The 25,357-nt window shown below is 38.7% G+C and overlaps 1 protein-coding gene across 6 annotated transcripts in view; it reads left to right on the top strand.

Moving 5' to 3' along the window:
• The window catches only part of LOC149319533 (1-acyl-sn-glycerol-3-phosphate acyltransferase gamma), a 130,120-nt gene that overhangs the window by 71,671 nt on the left and 33,092 nt on the right, over positions 1-25,357 (top strand). For 5 of the 6 annotated variants that reach the window (XR_016280216.1, XM_089511913.1, XM_089511915.1 and 2 more), the window contains exon 2: positions 19,376-19,602. Coding sequence is in view for 5 of the 6 variants with exons in the window: in XM_089511913.1 (XP_089368039.1) it covers positions 19,425-19,602 (178 nt within the window). In the remaining variant the exon portion in view is untranslated. Of the gene's footprint in view, positions 1-19,375; positions 19,603-24,583; positions 25,326-25,357 lie in introns of those variants that run through there. The other variant, XM_089511917.1, reaches the window with a different exon arrangement.

The raw sequence follows: 25,357 nt of genomic DNA, 5'->3' as shown, positions 1-25,357 counted from the left end.
GCCCCTTATATTTTTGAAATATTGTTGTTAGCAATGTATGTAATAATATAAGTTTCAGGGCACTACCAAATTGCATACTGGTTAGGAACATAGCTTAGGATAGAGGTGGAAAACATGTGGCTATATATTTCACCATGCAAAACCTGGAAGCCCTAATCATCATTGTCAGTATTAAGAGGTAATGAGAGTTGTAATCCAAAATGTCTGGAGTGGGCAAAGTATGGCTCATGAACCACAGATTCTTTATCCATGGAAGAGCCCTCCCTCCAATCCATCTGCCTTGGTCCAGGCCTTAGAGGGAGAGAAGAGCCACTGGACCTCATCCCCTTTCCCTCCATCATTCCCTTCTCCTTTTGTTGCATGTCTTTTAGATGTAAGCCTGAGGGCAGGGAACCGTCTGATTAAAAATAATATTGTAAGCCGCCCTGAGAGCCATTAGGACTGAAGGGCGGGATATAAATACCTAAATAAATAAATGGGTTGAAAATATTCCAAAAAGATATAAATTCCAAAAAGCAAACCGTGAATGTGCTATTTTATATAATGGATACCATTTCACTACGCCATTGTATTTAATGGGACATGAGCATCCATGGATTTTTGTATCCATGAAGGGTCCTGGAACCAAACCAGAGCAGCTACCAAGAGCCCACTGTATTATTTTTTGCAGAAGGTACAGAAGGCGTGTGTTCCTCCAAGGTCTCCTGGAGGGCGAATACAGCACCAAATCTCTCACTGCCTCCACCATTTTGGAGCCCTACTACTGGAGTGCCAGTCCAGAATTGTCCTGTGCCCTGATATTTCTGAGCCAAAACCAGGTAGGATGATTCCCTTCAGCGGCATGCATTAAGAATCAACAAAAGTTGATTGCAACTTGGAGAGAGAGAGAATTTTTTTTCTTGTTTGGAAATGAAGACAGAAGTCTTAGCTAAAGGGGCTGTTTTCCAGATCAAGAAGCTAACTAGTTCTGTAGATCCCTTGGATAATTTTTGCAAGTTGCAGCAACAAATGATTTAGCCTTGCAAATTTTAGCAAGCCACAGCTCTCCTAGCTAAGCTGAAGAGCTGTGCACACGCTATTCTCTTCTCTGGAGCTCAGCTCATCAAAACTGGAGACTTTGCACCCTCATCTCCTACCTGAAGATAACCCATGAAAACTGGAGACTCAGGGCCAGGCTCTGAGGTCTGACAATGCTACATACAATGGTTGGAAGTAAAAGTGGTGGGATCCTATGCATATGTTGTTTTACTTGACTTGGGTAGCATTCTCATTGTTCTTCTGCATTAATAATAGGGATTCCACCCTACCCTGCATTAAAGCAGAAGAATTTTGGGGTCACCAGAGCCTCTCAATGGCCTGAAGCATAAATAAATAAAAATAGAGCTTATTTAAAAGTACATTTAGGCCTCCACATCCACACATTTAGCCAACCACAATTTGAAAATATTCACACACAAAAATTTGAGAAAAACAAACCTTGATTTTGTCAAGAGACACCATTTTACTATACCACTGTTTATAACAGGACTTGAGAATCCATGAAATTCATAGTTTGATACAAAGTTATACTGTTTACAGTATATGTCAGTGCTGTTCTTGGTTTTGGGTTGCTTTTTTGTTTTGTTTTGTTTTGTTTTTGTATGAAAAGGACAGGAAGTACAATATATGATTCTGGCTCCCTGTTATGTCCAAGGCCAGTTTCAGTGAGCTAGCAATTATTTTTAACTAGTCTGGACCATGGATAAATTAGGGAATGAAAATTAGGGAATGATCTTCCACTCTTTGTATTATGTACTTTTCTCCTGGGAGCTGAGACTGGTGAGAAAGAGCCATGCTATGTCTAAATGCTCCCATCCTGATCACGGTAACCAGACATCCTCCTTTTCCAGGACATTCCCTACATTGCTGCCTTCCAGGAGAGATTCCAAAATGTCCTCCATTTTGAGCATGACTAAGAAGCATTAATTTATATTAGTGTTTTTATTCAGTAATGTCCTACATTTTATGATGCCTTGTCCTCCTTTGCAGTTATGGCATCTGGTCACCCTGACCCCAATACTTTTGCTACCTGGTTTACAAAACAAAACACCCTATCTTACAATCCAAACATTAACACCCTTTGGTAAATATTTATTGTTGGTATTTGCTGACTTGATTTGGGTTGTTTGTATGAGCTAGAGCCAGATTTTTCACATTCATTTCCATGAGACCTGACAGCAGCTGAGTCAAGAGCTCATCCTGGTGTATTTAATATCTGTTTTGTTGTCTATTCTTTGTTTGTGTGTGTGCAGTATAATTGCAATTGCTTTGAAGGTAGATGCTCTTTTCAGTATTGCGGCAGCCAAACATTCCAATTAATAGCTTTGACTTCATAATTATTCTGCTATGATGAATGTTTTGCGGCCTAGAAAAATGCCTTTTATATTTAAAAGAGTACAGTAGTTTAATCAAGATAGTGTTACAGCACTGTAGTTCAATAATGAGCACTTTTCTAATACTTATCATTGCTGGTTTAAAAGCTTCTGTACTGCAGTGGTTTTGTGTGGAGCAGAGGAGTTTGTTCCTTGGAATATTGCAATTTGTAGGCAGGTTCAGTAATAATTAATTGCTTTTGTGGGCCTAACTCATATTGGAACATAAAGTTTTGTTCAGTAACTACTTTTCTTGTAGATCTTTCCACTCCTTTTTTTTTGCAGTGAAGGAGGAGAAAGAAGCACAATTGGCCAAACCCTTTTCAAAACATTTGCAATTAATTATATATCTTGTTGTGAGCACTTTTTCTTGCTACTACCACTTTGTGTTGCTGCTCTCTTCAAGGGACTCTGTCTACTTTTGGTCATGCCAACAGTCTCTAACTTGGTGCCCTTTGGATACGGTGGACCAAAACAGCTACTGTCGTTGCCCATTGGCTGGGGATGATGTGAGTTGTAGTCCAAAATGTCTAGATAGTACAATATTGGGAAAATCTGGACGTTATAGTGTGTTTTCAGGCTATCAGCCAAAAGCAGAATTGAATGCTGAGTTGCTTTGTTCTTATAGTTTCAATTCATTTCCATTTCAGCTAATCGGCTTATTGGTTGAGCCCTACAATGTTTGGATGCATTATCATTAATAGATGAGAGAGTAACTGAAGAGAAAGAGCAGTGTCTCATCTCTTACGTCTTGCCACTTTATATGGGGCACAGCAACTCAGAAAAACATGCAACATGTGCTGCAAAAGCCTGTACTCTATACTGGAAAAACTATCTTGAATTAGAAGAGACTAGTTTTTCAAAGAAGCATTCTAATTCTTTTAGGAAATTTTTTAATTTTTTTTAAAGTTGAGAGTCTAAATATAGGTATTATTAAAGAATTACACATCGTATGAATAACTGAGGAACAGTTTGTAGCAGAACAGGGTAGTGTCATCTATGCTGAAATGTTTTAAACTCTTGCATTTAAATTCTAAACTTTTGTGATGAGGCCACAGAAATTATGTGCATATGTAGCAGAAGTAGAAAGCCAGTTAATAAAGAAGAATGGAGAACCAGGAACCAGAATAACTGTGGACCAAAACTAAGAATATTTGTCAGGGAATAATGCAAAATAAATAAATAAATAATAAAAAATAAATTCATCTGCAGCCAACAAGAAAGAAGTGCCTCATTGGAGGTCAAACAGTTAATGAAACAGAGGACTAGCATTCCCTAAGCGGTTTACAATGTGAAGCCAGTTGCTCCCAACAAGCTGGATACTCATTTTACCCATCCAACAAAAGGACGGAAGGCTGAGTAGACCTTGGAGCTCTGCCTCGGATCGAACTTGCAACCTTGTGGTTGCAGTACTGGCATTTAACCACTGTGCCACAAAGGGCTCCCTAAGAATTTTAATAAGAACTCTTATAATAATCAATTCAAAGAAAGACAACAAGAAGAAAAGCAGATTTAAAGACTTTTCCACAAGATCTGAGAAATCAGAAGGAAATTTAAATCAGGAGTGGGAATGTTACAGCCAACAAGGGAATACAATATATGACCAAGAAAAATAAATAAAAAAACAATGCAAGCAATACAATGAACTATATTAAAAATGTAAAAGGATGATAGATACATTCAAGAAAGGATGTTTTGTCAACAAACCCACCATTTTAGAAAATTCCTGGGAGAAATAAATCACCAGGAACAGATGGCATACCAATAGAGCTGTTTCAAGCTAAATAGGCAGAACCCATTCAAAATCTTAACTAAAATTTGCCAACACATACAGTAAACAAAACAATGGCCCATAGATTGGAAAAACTCCCTCTATAGTGCACTCTAAGAAAGGGAGAACCAGGAATTGTGGTAACTATCAGTCCCTTTCATTAAGCTTCCATGCAAGCGATGCTCAAAAATTTACAACAGTTTTACCGTATATGGAACAAGAAATGCCAGAAGTCTAAGCTGGGTCCAGAAGGAAAAGAGGGACAAGGATCATATTGGAAACATAAGTTGTATTAGGGAGCACCCCAAAGAATTAATAAAAAAAATCAGCTTGTGCTTTATAGATTATAGCAAAGCCATCAATTGTGTAGATTATTAAAAATTTCAGATTACTCTAAAGAAATGGGTGTTCCACAACATTTGATTTTCTTATGGAGAAGGCCACAGTGAGGATACGGAGAAAGAATGCTTTATAGTTGGCAGGGGGCTCAGACATTGTTTCCTTTTATCACTCTGTTTAATTTATACACTGAACATATCATATGGAAAGATGGATTAGACTCAGAAGAAGGAGGTATGACAATTGAAGGAAGGAGCATCAACAGTTTAGATATACACATGAAACTAGTAGCAGAAAATAGCATAGTCTAGCAATGACTATTAAGGAAGGTCAAGAAAGAAAGTGCAAAAGCAGGGTTATAACTGAACATTTAAAAACAAAAATAATGACCAGAGATTATTTATATAACATCAAAGTGAATGAATACATTGAAATAGTTTTTAAATTTTCTATATCTTCACTCAATTATTAATCAAAATGGAGGCTGTAGTCAAGAAATCAGGGGAAGACAACAACTTGGAATGGCAGCTATGAAGGAATGCATAAGATCTCCAAGTAAGAAGAGGTCTCATTAAATGCCAAAGTCAGAATCATCCAGGCCATAGTGTTTCTGATTTATGTGTATGGTTGTGAAGAAAGCTAACAGGAAGAAAATTTGCTCACTTCAAATGTGGTGATGGGGAGAATTCTATGGATACTGTGGACTGCCAAAAAGAGAAATAGCTCTTTGTAGCCAAATAGAAACCTAAACTCTCTCTGCAAGCCAGAATGGCTAAGCTGAAGCTATTGTACTTTGGACATACCATGAGAAGACATGATTCATTAGAAAAGTTGATAATGGTACATAAAGTTGAATGCAGTAGGAAGGGAGGAAGACCACAACACAGGTGGATTGACTTGCTCAAAGAAGGCACAACCATGGGTTTGTAAGATCTTAACAGAGATGTTAGTAACATGGTGTCTTGGAGGTTTGTGATTGATAGGATTGTCATAAATGGATTCATGGGGATTGACAACAATGAAGAGGGTGCTCAGCAAAGCAAAAAGCGAGACTATTGGGAGAGAAGAAATCCAGTTTTGTAACATCAGCAATGAAGACCTACTGGTTTCTGTAAATCAACATGAGGTGATTCAGAGGTATAGTCAAGATACAAAGGGGTACATAATAAAGTCCTCATGTATATCTGGGCTTAAGCTTCCCACCTCCCCAGTTTCAATGACTCATCAAAATGTAGTATACTCAACTATAAATTGACTTCATTTATAAGTCGACGACAGGTTTTGGGACCAAAATTATGAACTTTGATATGAGCCATGCATAAGTTGAGGATAAAACTTAGGGACATGTAATGAAGGACCTAAAGGATGAAGCAATGGAAAACAATGGCAAACAGCTTACAAAATTCCAGCAGGCATAACGGTTTGTGCTCATACTTAAGGCCACGGGTAGATGACAGAGTAGTCAGGGGGTCAGTTTTTCCAGGGCAGATTACACTCTTGTCTTTCACCAGGGGATGGTTTCACTTTTTATAAGAATTAAAGTACTTTCATTGACCCATGGATAAGTCAACTCAGGTCTCTGGGGTCAATTTTTTTACTAAAATTTCTAGACTTATAAATGAGTATATAGTTTCCCATATGGGTAGGAGAAAGAATTCTGCTTTTGAATTATGTGTGTATGTATTGGTTGCCTATAAGTCGTTTCTGACTTATGATGACGCTAGGGTGAACCTATCACAGAATTTTCTTGTCAAGTTTCTTCAGAGGAGGTTTGACATCACCATCCTCTGAAGCTGAGAAACTGTGACTTGCCTAAGATCACCCAGTAGGTTTTCATGGTTGAGCAGGGACTCAAACCCTGCTCTCCAGTCATAGTCCAACACTAAAAGTTGTACCTTTTCTTAGCTTTGGTGTATCGTACCTAAATGATTTGATTTTTGGTGAACTGGATGCAAAACCCACACTGAAATAAACAGAAATTGTGTGAGAAAAATGCTGTCGTTTATTTCATGTGAAATTGGTTGAGGATAAAAGACTATATAAAATTATATTTTTCTATCCTGTGTGATAATCACAGGTCCTATAACCATATGGGGTTGGGGGATGGGATATCAGTGTTTCTACAGTATCCCTACTTCACAAATGCCTGCTTGTCTTTATGGCTAATTATTGCTGGACATGAGAGTGCTTTCAATTACCTTATATTTGGGGCGTATAAAGACTTCACATGGGAGAGAATAGGAAGGAGTAGAGGAACTTTGCACATTATTTCATTAATGATAAATATTTTCAATGGAAAACTAATAGTAATAATAGTACAAGGTCTTGCAAATGTAGACTTAAGTGTCTACCATTTCCTGTTCAGCCTTTATTTAAGCAGCATTTACATGACTAGTGGTTTGAGTGTTGGACTACAACTCTGGAAACCAGGGTTCAATTTGCCTCTATGCCATGAAACCCACTTGCTGATCCTGGGCAAGTTGCATGCTTTCAGCTTCTGCAGGATGGAATGGCAAACCTCCTCTGAACAAACTTTGCCAAGAAAACCACACAATAGGTTCGCCTTAGGATTGCCATAAGTCAGAAATGACTTGAAGACACACACAACAACAACAACAACAACATAATAGTCCAAGGTCTTTCTAATCTAGAATTGATTTAAGTGTCTACTGTCTACTGTTGTTCAGCCTTTATTTTCTCATCACATACATTAAATAGCTACATATATAAGGCCCGACTTAAAAGATATTGAAGTACATTTTGTACTTAGGTGGGTGGGAATTTGCATATATGAGTTAAAACATTTTGTAGGTGGCAGTAATGTGATATTTTCAAAAGACATATGTACAATATATTATTAGTAGGTAAAGAGAAATCCTGGAACGGTTTAGACACACAGGTAGAAGCAATGCATCTCATTAGCAACACTGTTAAACATACTAGGAAGTGTGCAGTAAATACTCTTCAAAAATGGTGGGGAATGTCTTTCATTTATTTCAGATATAAATCATGATTGTCAATTTCTTATTCCTTATATGATTTAAATTGTAGTACCATCACACTAATCCATTGCATTTTTGTAATGAAATTAAAGTGTCAGTCCCAGGCTTACCTGTGTGGCTATTGTTTTGATAATGATCTACGTGAAATTGTTTGCCCCAATAATTCTAAATGCTCATCTGTCTGTATGGCTCAATAATTGCTCACAGTAGTCCTATGTTTAAATCTAGTTCTGGCCTGGGAAGAATTCACCTACACAAGCAAACAGCCCTTTGAATAGAATTTGAATTGTGTGTCTGGCTAACCCCCACTATGTTGATGGGGAAATCTATGTGCTCTTTTTAGTTGATCCTTTGTAGGCAGAACCCTTTCTTAAGTCTCAAGTTCCTCAGACTGAAATTTAATATTGGCGTAGGACAGTATGAAGCTTACAATTTATAGAGCAGACTCATCTTTTATCACTGTAACTGGATTCCTAGGTAGTCATGAATGAAACTCATTATTACTTTTGTGTTTATTTAAATCACACATGCTTTAGCAGAATTAAGATTCATCATTCCATTGTTGCTTATTAATCTGGGGCTACCTACTACTTTTGTTTGGACTGCAGTTCCTGTAAGAAGCTTTGCTTGTTTCCCTTTTGTGTTGATCCATATTTCTAAAGCCCGTGTGATGATGTGTGTGTGGTCACATAGACAGGCAAGGCAAATGTGTCCTTTTTAAACCTGGATCTCACCATCTCAAGGAAGTTCCATTGATTTATGTACTTTGAACCACACTTCCTGTGTATTTGGAAGCAAGAATATTGTTAAGGAGGCTTGTTCTGTAAGAAAGTAAATTAAGTCTTTGTGGAATAGATTACTTAAATAGTGTTCTTCTTGCCCATTTACTTTGTCTCACTAGAACTTTGAAAATGAAAGAGTGCAAAGATAAATTTCTCATTAACAACCAATGTACTTGATAGAAAAAGGTAACATACCATCTGAAGCCATCAGCTGTTGGTATATGCTGAAATGTGCTTACAGCAGAGCTAAAGTGTCTTCATTTTGTTAGTACCAGTAGAATTTACTGTAATTAGGGATGAACAATTCAGAGATTTTGAAAGTGATCTGCTATGGTCTTAAAATAGTACAGTTTATGCCAAAAATATGAGAATGTGCTTACAACTTTGTAGAGAAAAGTGTATCTTGAAGTTACATATTTAAATATTGTGTGTGTGATTGTGTTCATCTCTGTGTGCCTTCAGGTCCTGTCAATTTATGCCAACCGCATGAATTCCATAGCATTTTTCTTAGGCAAGGAATACTCAGAGGGTGTTTTGTCAGTTCCCTTCTCTAAAATAGAGCCCACAGCATATGGTATTCATTGGTGGTTTCCAATCTAAATATTAACCACAACTGACCCTGCTTAGCTTCCAAGATCAGGTGTGATCAGGTATCTGCTGGCCATACATAGTGTCTCATGAAATTGTGGCTATTATGATCAGTAATATTTGGGCCTTAATACATTAAAGGCACCATATCCTGTCTGATCTTGGAAGCTAAGCAGAGTCAACCCTGGTTAATACCTGGATTGGAGACTGCCAATCAATATCAGGTGCTGTAGGCTACATTTCAGAGGAAGTAGCTGACAAAACCACCATCGAGTATTCCTTGCCTAAGAAAACCCTGTGAAGTTCATGGGGTCGCTATAGGTTGACGGGCAACTTGAAGGGACATGTGCATGTGCATACACACAGATAAAATAATGGGCAACGTAATGGAGCCCTGGTGGCGCAGTGGTTAAATGCCTGTATTGCAGCCATTCACTCAAAACCACAAGGTTGCGAGTTCAAGACCAGCAAAAGGGCCCAAGCTCGACTCAGGCTTGCATCCTTCCAAGGTCGCTAAAATGAGTACCCAGACTGTTGGGGGCAAATTAGCTTACTTGCTGTTCACCGCTATTATCTTTGGAATAGCGGTATATAAATAAAACAAATTATTTATTATTATTATTAAAAATCAATGCCCAGAAATTACATCTTAATACATGACTGCAAAAAAAAAAAAAAAAAGTAGACCTATTAGGCTTTCTTCATGATTTGATTTAAGCATTGTTGACATTAACGAGAATATTTGTTGCTAACAGGCTGTCTCTGTGCTGTGAACAGTTGCACTCAGAGATACATTCATTTTTGAAATGCCAGATATATTTTTGGCAATCATCCACTTAAAATCACGTGAGAAAATAACTAATTATGCTAGATTGCTCCTGGGGACTGCCCAAAGGGTTGACTGTCTCAACCAAATTTGGTATTTAGTTCATTGCGATGTAACTTGTCTACATGTGTGAAGATCTGTACTTTCCAGACATTATATAAAACATCCAGAGGGAACAGTAGTATATGTTGAAAGTGATAATTAAGCTACTAATTTTGAAGTGATACGGGTTTCCAGTTGTATTTGTATTTACAGTTAGCCCTTCCCTTACTCGGGGGATCCGTTCTGGGGGTGGGGAACTCATATGCTCGCACCCCATTGAAAACAATGGGGCGCATGTACACAGGGCACACAACATTCATTAAACTGTACTGCAGCATCAGCGTATGCTGAAAGCAGGAGAAGGGAAGCCTGTGTATGCCACGGGCTGACTGTATATTGTACAAAAAGTCATATTTGTCTGTGTGTAGATAAATGAGTAGAATCCCTATTTTATATGTTTTTCTTTTGTATTTTTTACAGTGATTAACACATATTACACTCCTTATATATACATTCCCTGGAAGATCTTCTGATTAGTATTTGGTTTATTTATTAATATATGCTAATAAACATGTAACAGAAATTGTTACAAAGTTTCTGTTCTCCTAAGATTCATAAACATATTGTCCAGACATATAAGCCTAGTGGTTCCTCTGTATTCGCTGGAGTTTGGTTCCAGAACCTCGCAAGGATACCAAAATCTGTGGATGTTCACCAGTCCCATTATATATAATGACGTAGTAAACTGATCTCTCTTAAATGGCAAAATCAAGCTTTGCTTTTTGGATTTTTTAAAAAAGTATTTTAAAGCCATGGATGGTTGACTCTGCGGATGCAGAATCCAACGATACAGGGGGCTGACTGTAATACCTTGTGGGTTTATTATGTTTTTAAGATTTTAAATAAATGCTGAACTGCTACCTGTCCTACTTTTTATTCTTTACTTTTTGTGTTGTGTTTTACGTAATGAAAGTCTCATGTTTTGATACTCTGTGACCACGCAATAAGTACGTAGTTCATTGAAATGATGTCGTAGTGGTCATTACTATGAGATAGCTTAATGTGAAATGGCAAGACACAGTCCAATCTTGAGCAGGATTACTCTGAAGCACGTTCAGTGGGGCTTCCTGCTGAATAATTGTGTTCTAGTATTTCAAATCCTGAATAAAATGCAGAATGAAGAAGGGTCTTTATAAGTCATAGTATGAAACAAATATTGGTTGCTTTTATTCCTGTCTGAATGAAACTTTCAGAAAGGGATGGCATTTCATCTTATAGCAAAACAAGGTAAGATAAATGCACTCAAAGATGTTGATGGAAGGGATGTGTGTTCTTTCCTCCTCCTCCCTGTGTTCCCCATCCAACACTGTTTAGGACATGTGTACCTTTTCATAGAGTCTTTTCAGGAGGTTCAGATTGCTATAGAGAGGAGAAATTTCCCTTCCATAACGTTCCTTATCTAAGGAGTCACACCATTGCTATACCTGCTGGGTTTTTTTTAATTCTTCTCCCACCACCACCTCCAGTGGCCTGGTTCTAAAATGAATAAACCTCCTGCTCAACTTTTCTATGGTGTGAAAAGCAAGGAGATGAATTCCCTGTCATCAGAAAGGAACAACTGATGAGTGGGAGTTGGAATCATTTTGCCTTTTAATAAGGAAGCTGCTGTTTTGTAATGGGAAGGGTTAGCATTTAGGTAGCAGCAGGATCTGAATGGTTGGAAAATATATTTCGGACCCTGGCTATTGAAATACACTTCTTTAAAATTTTGATAAATCACTAATTAGGAATTGGATGAGAATTTCATTTTAGTGTGCTTTTAGTCAGAATGTACTGTAATTTCTAAATTTCTTTATACTATAGGTAGAAATAACCTGACACATTTTTATTGAATAAATAGTGTACAAAAAGTCATATTTGTCCATGTGAATGTTAGAGGAGATGAAACCGCTCTGATTTGTCTCTCCAGGCCCAGGGTTTTGAGTCTTTAGTCTGAGTATCAGTCCCTATGTATTTAACTATGCTAGTGTTGGATTTTGTCCTGAGATGTTCCTCATTTTTAACACCTCTATGGCAGGTAGGATAGGTTACGATTCCTGAATGCTGGGAATTGTAATCTAAATACCCTAAAGGCACCTATCAGATATTGGAAGCTAAACAGGATCAGCCCTGGTTAGTACTTCAATGGGATACCACCAACAAATATCAGGTGCTGTAGGCTATATTTCAGAGGAAGGAGATGGCAAATCATCTCTGAGTAGTCCTTGCCTAAGAAAATCCTATGAAGTTCTTGAGGTTGCCATAAATAGATAAGTGACTTTGAAGGCACATACACACATGCATGTGGGGAACAGCTGAACATATTGAATTTCATAGAATCCTGGAGATGGAAGGTCTTCTGGTCCAGATCTCCTAGTGCAGGAAATCCACAGTTGACATGTCACTAAGTGGTGGCTCTCCAACTTCTACTTAAAAATGTACAGTGAAGAGAGGACCATCACTCAGCATCTTGGTTGCTATCTTGTAGACATGTTCCATTTCAGAAAATGCAACTGAGGATATTGATTGATTGATTGATTGATTGCTGTTTTGAAGAATTTTCTCAAACTGATAAATCATGTTTGGGATGGAAAGAACCCAGTTTAAAATGTTTGAATGCAGGAAGAAGTTAAAGTGACAAATTTCTCCATTTCTAAATATAACTTAGGAGGGCTCTGTGATTAAGCAAGTTCAACGTGCCTGTTATTAATTTTTAAAGCTCTATGCACAGCTTTGGTCCAGACTATTTAAAGATAGTATATCCCTATATGAGCTGTCCTGGGAGGGCTTTCTCTCAATCCCACCACTATCACAGGCAGGGGAAAGAGCCTTCTCAGTGGCTGCTTCAAGGCTGGGGAACTCTGTTCCCTCAGAAGTCCAGTGAGACTCCTCCCTGCTCTTTCTGCTAGCAGGTAAAGATTATTTTATTTAGGCAGGTTTTTGAATTGTTTTACTCATATGGCAGAGTAGTACCGAAAGTGGTGTGCTGTGTGTTGTCTGCTTTAATTATGTTTTAAATATATTTTAAACTGTTTAATTATCTGCATTTAATAGTATTGTTGTTTCATTGTTTTTAAACATTTGAGATATAACATTTTAGTTACCTTCTGTCATAAATTATTGTCAGCTCACCATATCCACAGATTCTGCATCTATGGATTCAACCAACCACAATTCAGAGATATTCACACATACAAATTCCAAAAAGCAAAAGTTGATTTTGCCAGAACTCAAAGACATAGGTATGTTAATCTGGAAAATCAGTAAGCAAAGCAATTTTGTAGTACTTTTGAGACTAGCTGAAAGAGAGAAGTTGGTAGCATTAGATTTTTTAGACTTGAGCATACTTCCTCAGATGCACGGGGATGCATTGATTTTACCATTTTATATAAGGGATACCATTTTACTACACCACTGTATATAAAAGGACATGAGCATCCATGGATTTGGTATCCACCGAGGATCCTGCAACCAAACCCCAGTCGATACCAATACCAATGGCCCACTGTAGTGCAAGCTGCCATAAATCCCTTGGCAGCAGAAAGGGTATAAACTGGATAAATAAATAAATACATTGAGAATCACCCAAACAGCACAGGTTAGTTGTGGGTGGCCAATCCCAGTTTTGAGGACCTAAGGATGAGAGGTACTGGATCACTTGATGGTCATAGAAGATAGAATGGTATTTAAATAGGTGGGGAGGATGGCTGAAGGTAAAAATTCCTGATGAAATCTGGTGCTGAGCCCAGTTGTCACCGATAAAGAGTAATACAGTCTTGGGGCTGTACCAGTCCAGGTTGCCAATGCAGATTCACGTGCTTAAAATTAAAATGTTCCCTGTGTCTAGTAAATTAGACATTCGCTCATTTATTTGACAGTCCTTATGAAGAGGATTTTGTTTGAAAAGACACTTTAAAAATCAGTTGTGCTTCACAAGAATGGAAACGGTAAGCTTACATTCCTGACCTAACTTGCATCCCATGTTAGTCCTAAAACATTATACAATGATTGTCCCCAATCTGGCGGCTTCCCCATGTGTCACAGTTTTCATCATCCCTAGGCAGAAGGACCACTGGCTATTTCTGTTTGGAAGAGACAGCAATCTAGTATATCTGAAAGGCACCACATTGGGAAAGTCTGCTGGTTAAGTCTTGCATTCTATACTCACACTTCTGGTTTCAGCAGTTAACACTCTTTCTCTTCACTTTGGAAGCAGCATTAAAAATGGCATCATGCCATAATGCCAGAGCTGAAGACAGAGACACTTCTCCTCTTTGTAATAGCTAGGGTAGGAATAATCAGACCTTGGGAATCCTGGAAGCTCTATGCTAGCGTGATCACTGACCATGTTTGTTGTAGTTAAAAAAAAATATTAACTACTATGAACTGTAGTATAAAATGCATATATTACAATAGATATAGGACTGATAGTTAGTTAAAATACTTTGCAGTAGTAGCACAATGCAATAGTAGCATAATGCTATAGAATGGAAGTACAGCAGAAACACAGCTGGCACTCTTTTCCATTTCCCTGGTGGTAACCCATTTGGTAGGATTCATGTAGACTAGCCCCTGATGAAGACTCCTTTGAGGTTCTATAGTCAACCCTCAATATTCACAGGTCCTGCATCCACTGATTCAGCTATCAAGGACTTGAAAATATACCCCCTTGTTCCCCCTCCTCCCAAAAGCAAACTTGATTTTGCCATTTTACATGACACCATTTTATTACACTATTGTATATAATGGGACTTGATCATCCATGGATTTTGGTATCCATAGGGAGGAGGTCCTAGAACCAAACCCACTGGATACCAAGGAACCACTGTACTAGACTTCCAATGTATAGTGTTGCTGCATTCTGCAACTGTTGTATAGTCTATAGTGTGTGCCTGCATGCATCATCAAGTTGCCTGTTAACTTATGGTGACCCCATAACTTTCATAGGGTTTTCTTAAACAAGGAATACTGAGAGCTAGTTTTTGTAGGTCTTTCCTCTGAAATACAGCATATAACACTGTTCAGTATATTGTATTGCATGTCCTGTGTTATGGATGATGTTAGGTGGTCTGTTACAGGGTTGGGAATCATGTGACATTTCAGATGATGTTGGACTGTAAATCCCAGCATTCCAAGCCAGTAGCAAAGAGCGCTGGGATTTGTAGTCTAAGAACATCAGGAGGACCTCATGATGGGCCTTACCTATTACAATATGTACATTTTATAGTACAGTGCTGGCTAATTAGTACTTCGTGCATACAGCAAATGCTATCTTTCAATCTGTTATAGGTCATATGTAGTCGAAAAGATAGTGTTTCCAAGCTCTGGGGAAAACATCTTTATTTGCATGTCTTACATCAGACACCAGTTGTCTCTGAAACAATTTTCCTTCCTTCCTTCCTCCCTCCCTCTACCTACCTATCATTCATCTTTCTTCTTCCATACTTGAACTACATGATTACAGTGTTCTTCCTCCCACATATCTACCCTGGTTCCCACACCCAGCTTCCACTGTCTGAGCCATGTTCACTATGTCATTTGGTTGCTCTGTACACACATGCTGCTCGCTATCTTTCTCTCCTCCATCTTTGCCTGTTAATACTCATCCCATTCTCATTTACTATCACTATTTTTCTTTTCTCCATTTTTGCCTGTTGATACACATCCCATGCCTATTTACTTTGTTTCTTCTGAATACAGAACTAATTTAGGCATTTATTAAATTTCTGTCCTTCCTTTGCTCTCCCTTCCAAAATGGTATTCATAGGGGCTATCAAGTACTAAAATTCAGACAAAAACATAGTCAACTAAAACATAAAAAGAGAGTAAAATTAAACACATTGATATAAAGAAAAAACAGCATGCCCGCTTAGATCTCCCTTCAAGAGCAACCCAGCTTAAATGCCAAAGGGCTCTTCCTTCCTTTGCGCCACCGATGGAAGGAAAACAGAAATGAAGCCAGCTTTGGCTAGGAGTTGGAGAGCCTGAGAACAGCTCTGAAGTTCTTGAGTGTTTCTTTGTCCCCAGTCCAACAAAGAACAGATAAAAAGAGGCATAACATGTCCTGCTCAGACACCCCCAACTTCTTCATCTATGCATATGCACAGCCTTCTCTTTTATATGCACACATATCCCTTCAGTGCCTCATTATCTAGCTGTCCTGTAATTTTGTACATGGGTACAAAATCAGACATCTCTCTCAACAGTTCTGCAATACTCATCCTCCAAGCAGCTGTGTGCTTGTTGCCAATATCTAAATATCTCTGCATGCTACCTTGTCATGTCTCACACACCTCATCCTCCATGATATCAGTCCACACATGCATTGCATACATTTACAGACCTCAAGCACCTGTCTGGCCAAGGATGATGTAGACATATGTTCCATCGCCTGGCTGCTGGCAGTATTTTCTTTATACTCATACTCATCCTCCAAGCAGCTGTATGCTTGTTGCCAATATCTAAACATCTCTGCATGCTACCTTATCATGTCTCACACACCTCATCCCCCATGATGTCCACACATGCACTGCATACATTTACAGACCTCAAACACCTGTCTGGCCAAGGATGATGTAGACATATGTTCCATCGCCTGGCTGCTGGCAGTATTTTCTTTATACTCATACTCATCCTCCAAGCAGCTGTATGCTTGTTGCCAATATCTAAACATCTCTGCATGCTACCTTATCATGTCTCACACACCTCATCCCCCATGATGTCCACACATGCACTGCATACATTTACAGACCTCAAGCACCTGTCTGGCCAAGGATGATGTAGACATATGTTCCATCTCCTGGCTGCTGGCAGTATTTTCTTTATCTCAAATGCTAAATCTATTAGCCTTGCATGGCATTGGCCTTGGCCCAAGCAAAGCCTTATTAGGAAAGTAGGGTGCTCTTGTCCTGGTTTCTAGTTCAGTTTTGCCATTTGCCAGCAGGGACGTGGAAGAGCAAGATATACAGAGCTTAAGTTGCAGATATGAATAACATGCAAGTTTGTGTGACTCTAGTCTAGCCAGTGCCACAAAAGACTGGAAGTGAAGGATTTGAAATTTGAATGCTTCATTTTAAAATAAAGTTTTAAAAACTTTCATAAAAATTAGAATGATATGGAGGAGGCTAGGAAAAAATCTTTTTCTTGACATCTAAGTGCTTTTTTGTTTTCTTGCTTTTGTTTATTTGAAGCAATTCAGTTATAAAAGATTCCCACTTGCCATATGGCTGAGGCACAGGATTGCCCCTGTTGTGAGAACTTAGGATATATCTGACTACAACTTACAGTCTATCAACTTCACACCAGCCTAATTGTCACAACTCTGTCCTAAGGAATATCTAAATTTGGAGTTTTGTTGATATACTTAGAATTCTCTTACAGAGCTTTAGTCAACTTCTCTGAATTACAGATCCTAGGATTCCTTAGGATGGAGTCATCACAAAGTGGTGTGAAACTGATATAACTGTGGTGCAGATACGTCTTTGTGTGTCAGGGCCATCTGTGGTCTGCTCTTGATGCTGAATAGGAATGACTTTGCTGAATGAGCATCTATGCTTTCTCTGTGTGTAAGATTTTTTTTGGGGGGGGACATAACACTCAGAAGCGTTTAAAACAGGCCCATCTCCTTTTCTCCCCTAAGTCATTGAATAAATCCCACACACACACACACACACACACACACACACACACTCCCCTTTTCTATGTTGAGGACTAGGCAGATTGGCAAAAAGTTACCTGATCTGAGTGTGTGACAGAAGTGTCTTGAGATGATTATCTTCAGCAGATCCCTTCTCATTAAACTAGTTTCCTTCCTAAGAACATATTTGATTTGTTTGAATTGTGTCCGCCCCCTAGTGGCACCTGTTGCTACTGAGCGTGCATGAAAGACATTTCGTTTACCATCTCTGACCAAAGTGAGCTATCTTTCATATAGTTCTTCTGAAACATAGATCCCCTGTACCTGTCAATCTAGAGATTTTGTTTTCTGATGATCATATCATTAATGGGCTTGATATTCTGAAGAATGTTATTTCCATATTTTAAACAAAATCCATCTTGCTTTTAATTAGTTCGCTGTTATTGCAACATTACAATAATTGCAAAATTTCACAAGATCCATCATTTCTAGATGCAGAATTTGATTGACTGTGGAGCAGAATGTTATTTTAAACTTGAAAGGTTTATCATAGTTTGTAGCTTGCTTTGCAAAGGGGGCATTTCTGAGAGGCATGGGGAGCCAAGGCAACCATACTCACCACCAAAATATGGTATTAGGTAAATGTCCTAGTTTGGAAGAGATCTTTCTTGGTCTAATGAATCAGAAAAAGGGTAACCCCCCCCCCCATTCCACCTGAAGAGCAAAACAAATGTTTTTTCCAAAAGAAATTTAAAAATACACTTGTCCTTCCGTATTCGCTAGGGTTAGGGGCACAAGACCCCCGTGAATATGGATAACCCGCAAATAACGAAAACACAATGTTTTTACCTGAGAGGACACCTCTCTAGGAATCTCTAGGTCCTCCAGGGCAACTCTCTGGTCAACATCTGCCAGACGTTGACCATAGACATGCGCTGGAGGCCTAGTGGAGTATTCTCTCTAGGAATCTCTGGGTCTTTCAGTGCATCTTTTAGTTAAAGTTGACCATAGAGTTGCACTGGAGGACCTAGATATTCCTAGAGAGAACATACTAATCAAATCTGTGAATAATCAGATCCGCAAATATCAAAGCCACAGATACGGAGGGATGAGTGTAAAATATAATGGAGATAACTTTCCAAGGGTCCTATTTGGGGCCATTGTGACCCTTCCCCATACCCTGGTAGCTGTCTAGCCCTATTTTGCATTAATATCCCTACAGTTGCAGGCTGTCAGCTGTAGATAGTATATATTGCTATCATCTATAGAAAGTAAGGAAGTATCTTTATGGGAGGAGATCACCTTAGCTTGTGGTATTCCAGTTCTACTTACTTCTTATTAGCTGTTTTTCTTAAACTCTGCTTGGCAGTGAAGAAGGTTGTCTTTTAGTGGCAAAATACTTGGTGTCTTTTCCATTCTAATCCTCTATCCTGTTCCATTAGCCAAGACTGTGTGTCTTACAGTTTCAAAGTGTTTTTTAAAAGACTGACATTTACTTGTGAAAGCAAGAGATTTTTATTTTTCTGTGAATAATCATGCAAAATTGTGATTTTTATCTTCAGAAGCCAGGCTTTAGGCAAAGTAATTTATTTTCACAAGAGTTGGACTGTTCTCGTGATTATCGAGAGGTCCTCTTACTATTGCCTGAAAATGAGTCTGTGGTATTGTGTTAATCAGTTCTTAACCCAGCACCGAGAGAAACCTGAACAGAATTGTCTTGCTGACAAAAATCTCTTTTATGGGTCCCTAATTGCTCCTTGCAGAACAAGGACTCACAACAACAACAGCGGCAACAACAGCTGTAGTTTTTCCTTGTTTTCCTTCTCCCTTCTCCATCTCTCTTTCTCCCCCCCCCCCTCGCAGTCTCCCCTCCTCACCTGCTCTAGATTATAGTTATTTCATTTGCTAAGTGGTATTTTTTCCTCCCTTCTTTCTATAGGACGGTGATTCTGAGTGAAGGACCTTGCAAGCGCTACTAAGTGGTTATCATGGGCTTAATTGCATTTCTGAAGACCCAGTTTATAGTTCACCTCCTGATTGGGTTTGTCTTTGTCGTGAGTGGGTTCATCATTAACTTCATCCAGCTATGCACTCTAATCCTCTGGCCTATAAACAAGCAGTTTTATCGACGAGTAAACTGTCGACTTTCCTATTCATTGTGGAGCCGTGAGTATGCTACTGTTTCTGGGAATTAACAAAGAATGTAGTTTCTTCAGATTGGAGGTTCTCAAAAACTGGGGGAAATGGCTCCTTGAGAGCAACGGAGGCCTGTAGAACTATGTGTATATGCAGATAATAGGACAGTGGGAGTGATAGAAAGCAAGCTAGTAGTGTCTAGGGGTCATTCTTGCAGGAGAATCTTGAGCATGTACCATCTCTTTTCCTTTCCCCTAGTCTTTGTACCTACAAGTATGTCCCTAACAGACATGGCATATATAGTCACTCTTTGGCCTTATAGTTGTTTTTGGTAAATCTCTCCCATCAGCCCCATCCACATGGCCAGTGATAAGGGATGATAGGATGAGTGAGAGCCAGATAGCTTCTTTGGACAGGAGGTTGGAAAGCAATTAATGTATAAAAGTGCCACTCTGTTCCTTATCCCTCAACCAGTGCCTAGCACAGCTGTTCCAGCCCTGTTACTGTCATTCCCTTTCTCTCCATTTCAGCCTTACAGAGAAAGCACATGTCTTTATAACTAGCATAGATCCTTCCCTTTGGTAAATACTCAAAGTAAGAATATTAAGAACAGCCTTACTGGATTAGACCATTTGGTCCCCCATTCTGTTTGTGAAGTAACTGCCCAGATACCATTAGGAGATAACATTGACCTGTGGTATTCTGGTTGTACTTAGTTCTTATTATCTGTAACATGCAAACAAGATACAAATTCAACACACGCCATCTCCCATTCCAGTTTCTCAGCAGCCAATACTGGAGGTAATAAATAGCCATTCAGAGCCTTCCATAATTTTTTTAAATCCCCTTTTAAAGATCTCCACTTTGGCAGCCATTGCACCTTGCATTTTTGTAGCCTAAAATAACCCCAGAGGACTTTTCTTCATAGGGTTCAGGAAGGTTTGCTCCAATTTTGGTTGCCCCCTTCTGCACATTTTAAAAGATGTATCATCATTTTTTTGAGGCGTGATGACTACAACTGTACTTGGTATTGATTCCTTCCCAATGATTTACAACATGGAATACATGTTTTTTACAGCAACTGCAAACTGAGTTGACATTGTCATCACCATACCCCCAAGGTCCCTTTCTTAGTCAGTTCCTGCTGAGAGCCCATGGGTATACCTATGGAGTTTAAAAAACCCCTTTTTTCTTCTTTTCTTTTCTTTTCTTTTCTTTTTTGTTCCAGCATGCATCCCTACTAACAGTGAGCCACATTTATCACTTTAATGCCTATTATCCCCAGTTTGAAGAGATCCCTTCTGGAGACCTTCATATCCTCTTTTTATTTTAGCCCCCGGAAATAAAATGTTGGTAGTTCCTGCTGCAGCACGAACAGCCCTCTCCCTCTGCAACCAATGGAAAAGGAATGAGATTTTATTCCTTCATTTTAAAAAAAAATTACTAGGATGTGTGATATATCATTGTCTTGTTTTGCTTTTCCTTTGCCTGCCATCCATAATTCTCTAACCTACTGTTTTGCTGTCCTTTTGCACTTATAAATTTCCATATTTTCATGTGCCTTCTCTAGTGCTTGATTTCAATGTATTTGCTTCTCAGTCCTCAGCTTTTTTCTGCTTCCAGAATTGTTTCAGTATTTTTTTTCCTCATCCACATTGGCTCCGTATTAACTGTTTTGGTATTTACTTCATTGTTGGTTATCTTGCAGATATTATTTACACAAGACATTGATCTGAAATAAGACTTTAAATATATATTAAAGAATGTATGTTACATTTATTCCCCTGTATACTTTATGCAGAGCCTGCCATAAGGCATGAATTTGAGAGAGGCAGCCATGACAATCTGTTAACAACGAACACATGCACAAAATATTCGTTTAGATTAGCTCGTCTTTAAAATGCCACAAGATATTGGGGGTTTTGGCTGAAAAATTACTAAGGAGCTGACAGGCTGAGTAAATAAATGCTTTTTTCTACTTCTTCCATAGTGAACCATTGCTGAATTGCTACATATTTGCCTATCTTGCTCAAGGAGCAAGTTAATTACAGAGGCCACTTGCTCTCTATCCTTCCTGCCCTTGGTCCACATATCTGGTCCTTCTCCCCAAAGGATCAGCAGACAGGTAGAGCCTGGGCATTTGGTTCATGCAGCATTTTTTTTTTAAAAAAAGAGTTGCCTTAGAGGTTCTTGTCTCCAATGACCTTATTTTGAAAAGTACAAAACTGGCAGCTTCTATCAGTATGACATGTGTTTGTGTGTACTATTTTTGTCTTTGAGAATGTTGGGAAATTATTTAGGCAGAAATCCTTGTGAACATTCAATAGTCTTTGGTTATTTTCAGGCTCTCTTACTCAAGCATGTTCTACTTAATTATTACGCACTCTCAGATTCAGGTCTTTTAGTGGGTTATTCTTGTCCATGGAGAAATGAAAGCTTTGTGAAGTCGAAGGTTTTTTGGGCTATGTGGCCATGTTTTGGAAGAGTTTCTTCCTGATGTTTTGCCAGCATCTGTGGCTGGCATCTAATTCTCTGAAGATGCCAGCCACAGATACTGGCGAAACGTCAGGAAAAAACTCTTCCAAAACATGGCCACATAGCCCAAAAAACCCACAAAAAACAATGAAAGCTTTGTTTAAGGATCAGGAATCTTACTACCACCCTTCTCATTCTTTCATGTAGATCAAGAACTTGAAATACGTCTCTGGCAAGGATAGCAGTAAATAAAATGTAAACTCATAACATTTCTTTTACAACTCAAGATGGATTTTGTTAATTGACTGCTTACATAGTTGGAGGATGATATGAAGGTCGCTGCCATGTCCATTCATTAGAGGCAGAGCTAGAAATTAGTGTGTTACAAGTAACAACATTATCTGCAACATGTTGCTTTTTAAAGTAATGAGAACTTAACAGTGTTTTTTGTGGAGAGATATAATAGCCAATGATCTTGATACTTTTTCTAAATGTAGAAAGTAAATAAGTTAAGACAGAGGTCACTTTGGGGATTTTTGGTTATTTGGGACTATTCGTCTCTCTTCTTGGTATGTTTCTGTGATAATGATGATGTTAATGATACTTTCTCCCTCAAAAGTGCTTCACATTGATGTCCAAATAATATTCGTAGGTCGCCATCACTAAGAGATAGGACTTGAGTGGGTTGCTGGGAGCTTGCAGGACTGGAGAAGTATATGTCTACCTCCATATAGCCAGATGCACAGTGATTACAGAAGCATTGAGACCTCCAGAGACCCACACAGATCTCCAATCATTGCATATCTGGCTATGGAGATCTAGGCAGAAGTTTCTCCAGTCCTGCCTTCTCACTGCGAAGTACAAAATGGCTGTGCAGGGCAGTTTCAAGGCCTTTACAGTAAGTATGGGTGAGTAGGTGGAAGAGTGCTTTGGGTACTGCAGGAGGAGAAAGAGAATACCAAACCCTGCAGTGCCCAAAAAAGGACACATGTGTGCATAAAGGACACTTACGCATGCATATGTCTGTAAGAGAATTCCGGCCTAGGTCTGTCTGGAAACTGGTAGCACTTTTAAGACTAACTTTATGTCTTCTTCATATTTATTTTTCAAATTACATACAGCTTTAAAAAAGGAATGTTATCAAAGTGTTGCACAATAAAAAAAAGTCATGCATATAAACAGCTGTTGTATGCCTTCAAGTCATTTCTGACTTATGGAAATCCTAAAGCAAACCTGTCATGGGGTTTTCTTGGCAAGATTAGTTCAGAGAGGGTTGCCTTTGCCTGCCTATGAAGCTGAGAGAGTATGACTTGCCCAAGGTCACCAGGGAGTTTCCATGGATTAGCAGGGATTCGAACCCTGGTCTCCAGTCAACAACAGTCCAACACCCAAACCACTACGCCATGTAAACAATGCAGTGTAAAAATCATTTTTAAAATATCTCATTTCACTGTATTTATGCCAAGAAGAGTAATTATTGATATAATTGATCAATGAAACTAAACAGTGGTTGAAGCAGGCCTTCATTTCATTGACATTATGCCATTGGTCAAAGAAAACTGAAACGCTATTTGCTGAAACACCATTTCAGAATGGCTAGCAGATTGATCAAAGGCACAACCAGAACAGCTTCCCCTAAAGAGCAAAGAGAATGGATCAGTTGTAAGAAATAATGCACAGATAATCCATTCTGAGCTTCCAGGTCCCAAAAGCCTGAACCAGTATACGGATTCTGGGAGCTGAAGTCCAAATCAACTGGAAGATTAAAGGTTGAGAATCACTCATTTAGATACTTGGATACTAGTACTAATACCTTAAACTGTGTTTATTTAGTGTTATCCATACTGAGTTCTTTAGACTCAGATGTCTTTTTCCAGATGGCTCTTTGAAGATACGACCTTCAATTTCATTTGTTTAAAAAATACTTTATATATGTAGCACAAGTTGTTTGTTTGAAAATATTTGTGTAATTATTTGATGAAGTAATTTTGGAATCAGAAACCTTTTCCTCACCAAGGGATGCCAGTCATGTGGAAATCATTCACAGACTCACTCCCTTAGGAGATTTCAGTCTCTTGCTGAGTAGCTCTTAACTAAAATTATCAATGCTGCTGCATATCTCTGAAAAGCTCCTTCCTGTTGTAGAGCAGCTCGGATGTTTCCTCTGACTTCCTGCATAGAGAAAACACTTCACTGCATATTTAATTCATGAGGAGAATCTATATTCCAGTCTTGTTCATTCTGCCTAGCTTCAGATGACTTGTGCTTTTAAATAACTCAGCATGTCTAGTTTTTGCTCTACAAGCAATAATAATACAGCAATACCTAAATGGATGGTTTATCATTCAGATTTCTGTTTGTGGCAACCTGGAAAGTTGTGGAATTGGGCCTCTTTTAAAAAGAAGCTGCAACAGTTTTCACTGAATCCTGAATAGTGATCTCTGCTCTTTAGAGACACCAGAGATGCAGGAAACAATAATGCTGATCGTGTGAATCCCAAATAAAGAAATAGCTCTTTATCAGATGACTGTGTCTCTTGTAATTTCTTAGGTAACTTACTCCCTAAGGAGCCAGCCTAACAGTAAGCACATGGTATTCAATAGTATACTGCTTCTGACCAATTCAGGCCCATTAGGTTTGAATTCAGTCAAGTCCAACACAACTGGTTCCCTCCAGATGTTTGGAGCAACGAGTCTAATCTTCTCTAGCCGGAGTGCCCAGTGGCTATGAAAAAGGCCGACATCACTATTAATAGATTTATTGTTTATGAATATGCCTGACTTTTAAAAAAATCCATTGCATCTAATGGCCATCAACACATCTTGGAGTAACAAAACTAGCCTGCCACCTTTATTATTTGTTTGTTTGTTTATGATATTTATGGTATTTATACCCCACCCTTCAGCCCTAAAGGCTATCAGAGCGGCTTACAATTACTGTGTTATTTTTAATTAGACGGTTTAGATATGACATAGGACAAAATTCATTTTTCAGTGTTTCAAAAAATTCAGTTGCCAGTCCACGTGTATTTCATTCATGAAAAAGAAGCTATCTTGTTCTTTACCTCAGGCAACAAAATGTCATGGGCCACTCCTGTTTGGTACTTGGGAGTTCTAGTTCTAAAAAGTAATGTTTCCCAGCTTGTGCGCTCCTGTGAGCTCTCAAGCCCAGATCCAAAGAGCTAGTTCTGGAGTACCCAGGTGAGCACATGCCCAGTGAAAGAGGAGAAGACTTGAGACATTACCACATGAGCCCTGTTTTTGCAGCAGCCACACCAGGTTTTTTTGTTTGTTTGTTTGTTTGTTTGTTT

This window comes from Sceloporus occidentalis, unplaced genomic scaffold (assembly GCF_023333645.1).
Source record: "Sceloporus occidentalis isolate IW3139 unplaced genomic scaffold, rSceOcc1.0.p SCAF_2, whole genome shotgun sequence".
Classification (NCBI taxonomy): Eukaryota; Metazoa; Chordata; class Lepidosauria; order Squamata; family Phrynosomatidae; genus Sceloporus; species Sceloporus occidentalis.
Note: the sequence above shows the minus strand (reverse complement) of the source record. Positions and strands in the feature narration are given on the sequence as shown.